General features: G+C 39.4%; 1 protein-coding gene across 1 annotated transcript; it reads left to right on the top strand.

The window, feature by feature from the left end:
• Positions 1-9110: 9110 nt before the first annotated feature.
• On the top strand, positions 9111-11297 carry LOC115060450 (leucine-rich repeat-containing protein 51-like). The gene is made up of 4 exons (XM_029528377.1): positions 9111-9180; positions 9634-9839; positions 10411-10559; positions 11168-11297. Exons 1-4 carry the CDS (start codon positions 9111-9113, stop codon positions 11295-11297), a joined length of 555 nt encoding a protein of 184 aa, XP_029384237.1.
• Positions 11298-11737: the final 440 nt, after the last annotated feature.

Genomic DNA, 11737 nt, shown 5'->3' with positions numbered 1-11737 from the left:
TTTTTGTTTGTTTCATATGGTCTCACATCCATGTACACACAGTGAAGATTGTGTTTCCCTGCATTGGCAGTTTTGTGACGGCAAATAAAGCCCTCATCTACCATCCTCTGCTGAGGCCGACACGTAACACACCGTTTCGCACAGGAACAGCAGCTTTCTGTGCTGTGAGGCAACGATTGTCTGTCCTGTGTAACCTTATTCTCTCTGGGAGCAAGGACACACACACACTCTCATCGTTTCTTCATCCACACATGCAGGCAGGCATGCACACATACACACAGACACTATTTCTCTAAGGCTAAGAGGTCACTGTCTGTGCGTGAAAGATAATAATGAATTATGGTTATTCTGTACGTGCGCACACACGCGGCAGTTGAAAGGGTTAAGGCACATATTTAAATGACCGTCCGTTTGTGTGTGTGAGCGTTTATAACCTGCTGATGTCGAGTGTTCATTTGCCAGTGTATAAAGATAAATATCATCCCGCTAGCGTCTTAATCACATGACCTTTACAAAGTCAATCAAAATGGATTTATATACTCTGAGCTTTCAGATGGTTATAATGCCACAAGATGGGAGGTTGTTTGAAGATTAAATATATATTTCAAATCTTCCCAGTGTAAATTGTATCGTTTAATTATATCTTATACATCAACAGGGAAGTTATCTCATTTTAAATCCATTGCCGTCTTTTGAACTCTGCATAAATTCCCAATCTTCTGTTGCAGCTTGAAATCGATTCATGCATTTTAAGATGTAATGGTAAAATGTGAATGCCACAAAAGCGCTCGATAAAATTGGATTTAAGAGACTATCCAACCCCTATTTTTAATAGACTAGACTTATATAGTCATTACACAGGTTTAGATGAATACAAAGTTATCGCTTCAGTTATTCTTTTTCTTTGTTTTTCTTTCTTTTTGTGAGCTATGACCCAAGATTTGAAAATTAGTCACTATATTCCATAAAATAATTTATTTTATTACCCATTATGACCTGAGAAACAACATGTTCCTCTTGGGAATATCCATATTTGTCTTTTCTTGTCATTGAACATCCTCTTAAAATATAACGTTTATATTTACTGATGACAAACTCACTTTCATGGATTTTTTTTTTTTATTTTTTTATTTATTTGTTTAAGTTTCATGTCCTAGATGGCTGAACCTTCCAGTTAAGTTTTGTTTTTTTACTCCAGGGAATATGCAACCAAGTGTTTTTTTTTTTTTCCCATCTCTTTTGCAGATGTTCTACCTTTTAATGAAGATATTTTTAGCAAGATGGCACAACAGAGCTTCAGTTGTGTCATTTAACACACATTTGCCGAATGTACAGTTTTCTAACCTGTTTTCTGCTGTAAAGCGTTTTAATCCTGGGAATTCAGATTTTTCTCTCCGTGTTACTGTAGTTTTGTAATTGTAATAAAAGAAAAAAAAATGTCATTTTTTAAATGTCATGATGATACTCTAAACTCTTTATCAGCTTTTATTTGTAATTTTTATGTCCACTTCAGTTAGAGTAGTCAGTGCTTTCACTCTTTGTATTAATTATATTAAATGCCAAAGCCCTTCAAACCTCAAGTTTTATTGAATACTTAAAAAAATATCTTCTGATGACTCCGATGTATTCATGAGACCCTCACATACGCAGTGATAGATTCCCCCCCCCCCCCCCCCCTTCTCGTGTCAACTATATATGTGATGGAATATGAGACAATTCAATCTGGAGTGGAGACTCCTGTGAATATGTTTCACCATGCTTGGCCTGAATTTTCTGTCAAAAAACAGCTTTCTAAAACCAAATCCCAGGTTATGTATCTATGTGGTGCTATCTCAGCAGGATATGGCAGAGACTGTTTTGCACATAGAGAGGAATCAAAAAGAGACAGAGCGGGTTGATAAGGCAAAGGGCTTATTGAATCGAAATTTTCTGGTCAGGAGAAGCGAAGGGAGGAATGGGGGAGTGTGGCTGGCCTGAACATGGAAGGAAAGGGGAGGCGTGGCAGAGATTGACTGTCGTGACAGGAAAACAGGCACGCAGGCAAGCTGCAGAAATAGCAAAGAGAATGATAGGTTTCACAATTAATCTTGTAATTCTGTCACAGAAAAAAAGCAATAGGAGTGTCTGGTACATTCACTGCTGCATCGTGTTGACACAAAGATCTGACAAAGAATAGTTAGAGAGTCAGGGTAGATATAAAAGCAGGGAAATCCTTTGAGTGACTCAGAGTGCGGACTTGGCTATAAGAAAAAAGCATTGACAAAAGAATCTTCTTTTTAAATAAAGTTTTGGTGTCTGTTCTGTAATATACTGTATGTGTTAGAGCTTTGTCGAATAACAAAGTGCTCTTAAGAAAAAAATTCTAACAAACAAGACAAAAAAAGAGCATCTGACTGCCACTCCAAGAATTTAACAAAGTGCCTATGGATGGATGAAGTTATTTAAGGGCTGACTCGGTCTTGTGAACTGTAAAATGAGACAAAATGGTTGATGTGAGCTGCTCTGTGGCTTCGGTATTTTGACACAGCAGTGGTTTTGCCTAAAAGCTGAGTGTCAATGTCAAAGATCAACCTGAGTTGTTCAGCAGAAAGAGGGGGATTTCCAAAATTTTTACACTTTGTAATCTGAGGAAAGTGAATGTGAGCCACTGGTTTGATTGGACTTGGAATAGTTTCCCAGGAGAAGTGAAAGTGTCGTGCCAGGCGGTTGCCAAAATCTGTAGGATTTGCCTCCTGGGAATCCTCACTAACATTTCATGACAATCTATCAATTTGTTGGATAAAATTACCTACATGACCATACGCTTGTTGAACTATAAGAGAGATAATGTGCGTTTACAAACAGTCTAAGGATTTGCAGAGCAGCTGCGATGAGAAACTGTAGAAATCTGATATCTGAATCATTTAAGGTGGGAGTTTATAACTTGAGGTCCACTAACTATGTAGTTTGTTCTCATTTAAAGTTCTGCTTTTCTGAAGACTATTCAAAGACTGTTTTTGGTCTCTGTTGTTATCCAGGCACTAATCCTAAATTAAATCAAATTTGACATTTTAGTTTAAGCAGCTTAATTTTAGAGCAGCCTGCGTTATTTCAGTAGCACATTCTTCAGCACTTAGTCTTAAGGACAATATTATTCAGAATGAAATAAATTAAGCTGAGGTGAGATCAGCTAGTGTGATGGATACGTTGCCACAGGGAGCAGTGCTGGGTCATGTATCAGCAGTACTTCAGTTCAGGAAAGGTTTTATTTTTAACACATTCAAAATCTTTTTGACAGTGACTTTAGCTTTTGCTCCATGGTATGATTGATATATATAAATATAAAGGGTTAGAAAAGAACATTATTTCATTATTTTGTGGCTGTATTTTCTGAATATCCAGTAATTCAACCCAATGTTAAAACCACTCTCAATATTTGAGCCAAAAAAACATAGAAAACGATCTTGTTGAATGCCTGGAGACAAAAACAAAGAACAACCACACACACACAAAATTTCCAAATAACTTTTGAAGCATTTAAGACCAAAGTCATATTTTTGCTGCAGCTTGGCTAATTATTGGCTTCTTGAGGATTCTTGTTGCAAATTAAAAATGACTAGTGTTTCAAATATGGCACTCTGATCTTGCTTGGCAAGGTTTGAATTTATTAACAAAACTTTTACAAATTTATCAACCAAGGTAACATCAAAAGAAGCCCAAAACATGATCTGTGTAATGCTCCTTCCTTGACTTTGCACCTACACCAGGATTTTGTAGGTGTTATGACGGCACCTGGCCTGAAGACCAGGTTCCAGTTTTTTCCTGTTTGGTTTCTGGGATCCGGGCAGTGGCTCACTGGGAGTGATGGCTGACAGCTGGGTTGGTTTGTCTGCTCATCTGTGTGGATGGGCGCCTGACTGGTCAGGCACCCTCCTCTCTGGGTTATTTGGTTTGGTTGGATTTTGGCCGATTTATTTTGTTTTCCACACACTACACGCCTTACTGATGAACTGATGGCAGCCTTAATTTAGTTTCTTTAAATTAATTTATTCAGCTCTAAAGTCTCTCCACATTTTGCCCGACCTTTGAGTTGTGTTGCGACAGTACATATCTCAATACTGCGACGTGTTTTTGGAGCAAAACTGTATAATTTCTTTTGGCTGATGTTCTAAGTATATAGATCTTGGCTGTATGTATTGGCTGTCCCCAATCCTGGGTGAGAGGAAGTGAGTAACTTACTCCTTTCCACTACAGCAAACCTCACCTCACTTTGCTTTGACAAAAGCACTTAGCGTGACTGCTCCATCTGAGCTGCTCTGTCGCTGTATTTAACAACTTCCTGGAATGACTGTGTGTAATTGAAAAAAGAAGTGTTCACACTTGTAGAAGACGACTGGATGATGAAACCATATAAATTACATTAAAATAAATAATTTTTAAAAGGAATTTCAATCCAGTATGTTCCACTTAAAACCAAAATTTATTTACTTCAGTGGCTTTAAAAGCCATTTCTGTATTTGTACGCATTCAGATTTAAATTATTGCTTTCAGTGGAAAAATCATTGCGATCGTCTGCTCTTTGTTGTTTCTGAGTCCTGATGTTTATAAAGTTGGACTAGTTTATATGTTAGCTGAGAAATAGATATTTGCATGAAACCAATTGTAGTTAATTTAATTTTTTTTTTTTTTTTTTTTTTTTAAGGGACAGCTGCTAAGAATGCATGCGGCCACCTTCATGTTGTCATTTTCATATTTACTCGTGAGCATACCAAGAGAAGAAACTCAGCTGTTGATATCTGGATGACAGTATTTGTGTTCATGTCCATCCCCATTCCCCATTCTTATAATTTGTTTTTCACATTTTCACAATAAATAGGCTTTTTAAAAATAATTTCAAATGCACTGCTAATCTCATAATTTTTTTCAGTTAAATAAACACTGCCAAAACGCTTCCAAAGCAGAAAGAGACAGCAACAAAGACGACACCTTTCCTGCCATGTATGCTTTTGTCTCCACCTAAACCTGTGTACCTGAGCGAGTAACTAATAAGCAGTATCTCTGAATAGCATCAGCGGTGTAACTGCCCTGCTAATGGACTGAAACGATTCCTTCCCCACGCTGTCGTCATACTGACTGACATGACCGATACTTTTCGCGGCTGGCTGAATGACCATCTGACAGCAGCTAACTGACTGAGTGACTAAACAACCAGCGATCTGAGGGAGTGACCGGCTGTGGGGGCAGCTGATCGACTGTCAGCCCGCTCTTAAATGCAAGGTGAGCAGCCATGCGTGCCCATGCCAGGAGGAGGCTGAGTGACCAGCGGGCTAATAGCATGACCCTTTCTGTAATGCTAAAAGGGAAGGAGGTGGAGAAACTCAGCGAATGATAGTAACAGAAAGAGGGGAGGATATGCGTGGTGAGCAGAAGAAACATACACAGAAATACAGAAAAGAGTCTCTTTTTACTTTGCATTTTAAGTGTTGTCACAACCTGTCATCACTGGAGGCATTCAGGTAGTAGAGCTGACAGACAGGGCGAAAATACCTACATTACCTAAAAAGAGGAGAGATTGTTGTGAAAGGGAAGGAGAAGGGCAGGGAGGGATTAAAATTGTGATGGCCATTACTTTTTAGTACACTAGTAGTTTAGAGTGAAGGATGGGAAAGAGAGAAGGCATGACAAGACCAGAGATGTCTTTTAGTGCAAAAACAGAAGAAGATCGTCTGTATCCCCATTTGGGCTACAACAAATCTGAATTCTGTGGTCCCACTTTTCTTGTGATTGTGCTTCATTTGTGTGCATGCAAGTGTCTGTTTCTGCGTGCCCTTTAAAGCAACACTGAGTTTGACAGAAGAAATAAGCAATGACGACAACTACTGAATTCTCTTGTGATGTTACAGTAACTCTACCTTGAGGCTATAAACGAATGCACTGGCAGCGTGGAGGATGGTGTGGCCCAGCTGCGGTTGTGTTTATGCAGATCACATGCTGCAGTGCTGCCGAATGCCTTTCTGCTTGCTCCAATAAGCCTGTCTTGCATATGCAACACTGAACACAAATCCAACTTTTCTGAGATTCTTTTTGACCTTTTTGTCTCAACTCTTGACACTACAGTTCAACTACTTCACATTTTACTGTTTGTATTTTTTGCCTGGCTCTTGAGCATACAGCAGAAAATTTTACATATTTTTAAATATTTATATGATTATATTGTAGCTTTTTGCACAACCTCTAGCGCCGCTGTATTCTATTGTTTAATACCAATAGTCCCTTTAAAGTCAGAGGTGAACCCCTGTTTAGATGTGACTGCTCACAGTCACAACTTTGAGCTGCCCCGTCACTTCATACTGTTTGCTGTTGAAGAGACTCTCTGTAGTAAATGGGGGTTAAGTGTGTCACTCAAGGGCAAGTTGGCAGTTGCAGAAGGAATGCTGCCCATTCAGTTAAGTCCAGCTCTTTCCATCTGGTCTGGACATAAGCCTGCGTTTTGAAGGGTACTGGGACTTTTTATTTTTTATTTTTTGATATTTTATTCAACTAAAATGACCCTGTTTTCTGATCTATGTTAAGAGATTCAGCAAACTCTGAGACACAGACCGATGACAGAAATGTCCAACTTACTGTCCTGAGTTGCCCTCTGGCATAACACAGTTTCTAGTTTTAGTGTTTATGTATTTGAGCCTTTTAAGTGGCAAATCTGCAGTAAGAAACTTTAAGTAGTCAATCATACATTCATCTTCTACCGCTTATCCATCTTCGAGTTGTTGGGGGTGCTGGAGCCAATCCCAGCTCACTCTGGGTGAGGGCGGGGTCATTGCAGGGCCAACACAACCACTCGCACTCCCACTCAGACCTTTGGATAATTTAGAGTCATGAATTAACCCAAATACGATCTCTTTGGATGGTTGGAGGAATCTGGAGCACCAGAGGAAACCCACGCAAGCACGCAGAAAGGCCAGAGGCCTGGGTATCAAACCTGTGACCTTCCTTTTGTAGGGCAACGGCCATTATGCCACCATGCTGCCTGAACCTTAAGCAAGTAGCTCAAAAATACATACTCCAAGACTTTTCTCACATTCATACTTGACACAGTCTGAAACCCAAAATATTTGGTGACAAACACAGGGCCATTGTCTCTGTCCCACTGGGCACCAGTCCGGCATAACATTATGACCACTGACTGGTGGAATGAATAGCTCATCTCATTACAAAGGCACCTGTCAGTAGATGGGATATATTTAGGCAGCAAGTGAACATTTTGTCCTCTAGCTGACGTGTTGGAAGCAGGAAAAATACACAAGTGTAAGGATGTGAGCAAGTTTGACAAGGGCCAAATTTTGATGGCAAGACAACTGGGTCAGAGCATCTCAAAAACTGCAGCTCTTTTGGGATGTGGGTTTTTGTCTGCAATAGTTAGTACTTACCAAACGTCCAATGAAGGTAAACTGGGAAAGGTTGATACTGTCAGGGGCAGCGTGGAGTCATTGATGTGTGTGGTGAGCGAAAGGCTGGCCCATATGTTGCAATCCAACAGAAGAGCTGTTGTAGCTCAAATTAGTTCATGCTGGTTCTGATAGGAAGATGGCAGAACAACTACATTGCAGTCTGTTGAATTTGGATTGTGTAGCTGCAGACCGGTCTGGGGTGCCCATTGTGTCCATGTTTTGTATGCAACAGTGGGACGTACACAATATTTGGCAGGTGGTCAGAATTTTTTGGCCAATCAGTGAGCATCTTTCTTCCTGTTTTTCTTTTTTTTCTTTTCTTTTCTTTTCTCTTCTTATTGAAGGGCCAATCTTGCTCCTTTAGTGATATGCTGTTGGGCTGTTAGTGAGGCTGTGCACACGCACACACACAAATCTTGATTGCATAGCAAGGTGAGGAAAAACCCAGGCTGATGGATGCAATTTTCCATCATCCCCTCTTACCTATTTCAGCTCTTCTTTCTAAACTTGTCCTCCATTTGCCCTCCCTATGTTACTATGCTGCATTTTGGCACTCTTTTATTTATTTTCAATCTGTTTCTCTGATTCAAGGAGCTTTCCATAATTGTCAGCTGTCGGCCACATAGCTGGACATTAAAAGATCTCAAGCCAATTACTTTGTTACCGTTTCATGCCACGTCACTGCACCTTTTTATAACCCTGTAACTTCAACCGGATGATGGATTTTAGTAAACAGATGCCTGGATCAAGAGAGACAAGCCGCGCAGGCATCAACGCTCACAGCCCCTTCTCTCAGCATTGTGCCAACAGAAGAATTAGGAAAAACCCCAATTTTTTTTATGCACAACTGCTTCAGTGTGTTTTTTTTTGTTTGTTTTTCCCCCACAGTTTTCAATAGCCTGTTCCATTTGTTTTGTGAGAAACCTCTGCAGATAATCCTGGCCCTGCTTGAGAACTTGATGGAATGATGGAAATTGCTGTAATCCTAACCTAGAAACAAGCTGAGGTACTGTTAGTGGCAGCTCCACAAACAGCCTGCATTTCCTCACGACATGTCCACCAAATAGCGTAAAAGAAGCATGACTTTTAACATGGAAAAGATGTATTCTTTTTTATTATTATTATTATTTGTTATGGAAAAATTTGGAATAATTCAGCTTCCAGTAAAAACCGCCTGAACAGTGAACACAGAAGAAATCAAAATATAGAAACAAAACCCCAGTGAGTTGGGGAAAAAATTACAACTCCCACACTGCTGCAAGCCATTTTCAAACTCTGTTATTGCTTTGAGAGAGGCACTATTAGCAGCAGACATTTACGCTGAACTAAAGTTTACTTTTTAAATGGAGTAACGTTAAAATTTCGACATATAGTAAAGAAAGTTGAGTGATGATGAACAGAAACAGCAGCTGAAAGTCGTGCCTGCTGACATTTTGAACAGCAGAGAGTCATCTGAGGGGGTTTCGCAGTTGAGAAAGAAGCTGTTCTTGTATTTGTTTACACGTTTCTTACTTTTATACATTTAAAAGTTAAAAAATAAAAATTATAATAATTTTAATAGGTAATGTTCATTTTGGAATTCTGTTGCTAAGTAACACCTTGCATCCAAGATTTCAAAAGATTTGAGTCAGGTATGTAAAACACATTGTGTAATTTCATTTTGGCATTTTTCTGTTGGTGGAGATGTATAAGGACATGGATATCTATGGTCCTCCAGTGGATCTGTCTTTTAGATCCCTGAATCAAGTTTCAGGTAATGTCTCGTGTCTTCTCTTCCTTTTCTTCCCGGCAGTTGTTTACTTTTATTTCTTCTCTTGTCCCAATATTTCTCTGTGTTCAGTTCTCTGTGGGACTTTGCTCTAATAACTGAAGTATGCTAAGATTTATCAGAAGATTACCGCAGCACATAAGCTTCTTATTTTTAGCCCAGCTGCACTTTAAGCTAATGAGAACCTTAAGTGCTGTGTTCCTCCTTCATATGTCTGTCAATTGCGAAATTACACGCGTAAAATGTTGTGATCAAAATATTTGCAAGTACTGTGGCGCCCACATGCCATCACAAACCTCTGAAGAAAAGCTGGAATGTAATGAAAATATACTCGCACCAGTATTTTACTGAAATAAACGAATGTATTTTAGCTCCAGAAATATAAATACAAATCTTCAAAAAAAGCTTCACACTCACTGTAATGACTTTATTTGTCAGATACACTGGCAGTGAAACCTAGAAATCGCCAGCGGTACACAAAAACAAACTCAGCGGGAAAGTATGTGAGCTGCTCAATGATTCTTAATAACAACAACCTCAAAAACCTTATCGGACTCCAGGACATCCTCAGCCACTTCCTGGTCCAGCCATTGAAGCTCATGTGGCTGGATGTTTCCTTCAACCAGCTCAAAAACATAGATCCGGTGAGATTTCTCTCTTTCTTCTTTCACAGTGTATTTCTAGTTACATGTTTGCTTCCTTGTTTTTTTTTTATTTTTTTATCTTTATCTTTCTGTCTTTGGTGACACAAATATTAATCCTCCCCATTTCATACAGTTCTATTTGTTTTTGTTTGTTTTTTAATCCAAAGCCCAAGAAGCTGGAAAGCAATGCTGTGAAATATGAATGTTTCATGATGTCCATATTTAAGAAATAGCAGTAATTCAGCACAGCCTTCTTTAGAAAGATTTTTTTATAGTGGAAGACAATTTTGATTTGCTCCTCAGGGGCCTGGATTATATCAGTCTTGATGTTATACTGGTCTTCATTCATGATTCTTTTCAGTTTCTCTTTGCTGGAGGGCTTTTGTTGTTCCACCTGTCACTGTACAATACTCCAAATTTATTCTAGCAAAACAGGTCCATAGTTGTCTATGTCATTGTCTTTCAGTTTTGTTGCTTCGAGGCATGATTTTCTTGAGGACGGTCTCTGGGAGTCAATTAACACCTGCTGATATCATTTACATGTTGGTTGATAGATGTGTTTGTGTTCCAGTTTTTGAGCGAGCTGTTTGAGCTGCGTGTGCTTTATTTGCACGGCAACGCCATCGAGAGGATGACGGACGTAGATAGTCTGAGAGAGCTGCAGCATCTACGCACCATCACGCTCCATGGAAATGACATTGAAAGCAAAAAAGGCTACAGGTGATTTAAACAACTTATTCAGGCACACCTTCTTGACGAGGGCCTAATTACTGAGGTGTCGTGATTTTTGCTCGTGAGCTGGGGCCATTGCTTCTCTGGTTAATAACGTCAGCTAACAGACTGAGCACAACAAATCAGAAGACAAGCTCTGCACATAAAGATGGTATTTCACGCTGCAGTATTGTTCCTGAAGATAGTTGAAGGTTAGAAGTCTGCATTTACCTTGTGTGGATATCTGAAGTTTGTGAAAGTAAATGGATAACATTTCATTCATTCATCTATCCTCTACCGCTTGTCCGTTTTGCGGGGGGTGCTGGAGCCAATCCCGTCTTCACCAGTCCATCACAGGATAACAATTCAGTAGATGTTTAAATGAAGATCAGTACTCGTAGTTGATTTCTCTTGCATTCAGCTTTTTCATTTAATTTCTGTCTCATTTCATACCACCAGTTAAGTCAAAGTACAGAGAAGGTCTGCTTTGCATAGAATGAATCTTCTTTTTCAAAATTAAATGTGGATTCATCATGTGGATGTGCTCAAAATGTCCATAGAATTCCTCGATTTAAAGCTAATTTAATGTACGTGCTCGTTTCTGTTTCGTCCTTTAGGAGATATGTAGTTTCTACTTTGCCTCAGTTGAAGATGCTGGACTTCAGTGCTGTGACACGTGATGAGCGAGTGATGGCGGATGTGTGGTTTCACCCCAAGAACCAACAAAAACGCGCTAATGAGATTTGACAGTGACTATTACAACAAAATCACTCATCGAAATAATCAAAGAGCCACTGTGTCATTAAATTCTTCCTTTTCCCTTAAATATATTACTGGCACTAATGATGCCGCTAATGCTCACCAAACGAAGATCTGTCGTGATGTTCTTGGTGTCCAGACGCTCTATCAAGTGCCAGCTGCTAATCTACTTTCCCCTTTGGCTTCCTGGCTCTTTCTTTTGAAGTTGGAGTAAATAAATTACACAGGCTATTGACTGAATCGTATAATGATAAAACAACTGACACTAAATCAGTAACATTTGACCGTGGAGACTATTTTGTCCAGCTGATTGCAAAATATGAGAATATCGGCCTGTTTAACTCGACTCAAGGTCAACCACAGCAGAAGATGACAACAGGGCCGTAGATTGTGTTGTTTCTGTAAACCTGCTCTTTTTCTTGAATTCA

Source organism: Echeneis naucrates, chromosome 19 (assembly GCF_900963305.1).
Source record: "Echeneis naucrates chromosome 19, fEcheNa1.1, whole genome shotgun sequence".
Taxonomy (NCBI): Eukaryota; Metazoa; Chordata; class Actinopteri; order Carangiformes; family Echeneidae; genus Echeneis; species Echeneis naucrates.
Note: the sequence above shows the minus strand (reverse complement) of the source record. Positions and strands in the feature narration are given on the sequence as shown.

Coding starts and splice junctions, on each gene's coding strand:
- LOC115060450 (XM_029528377.1), top strand. CDS start 9,111: ATGTATAAGGACATGGATATCTATGGTCCTCCAGTGGATCTGTCTTTT. Junction 9,840..10,410: donor AGCTCAAAAACATAGATCCG/GTGAGATTTCTC, acceptor TTTGTGTTCCAG/TTTTTGAGCGAGCTGTTTGA. Junction 10,560..11,167: donor GAAAGCAAAAAAGGCTACAG/GTGATTTAAACA, acceptor TTCGTCCTTTAG/GAGATATGTAGTTTCTACTT.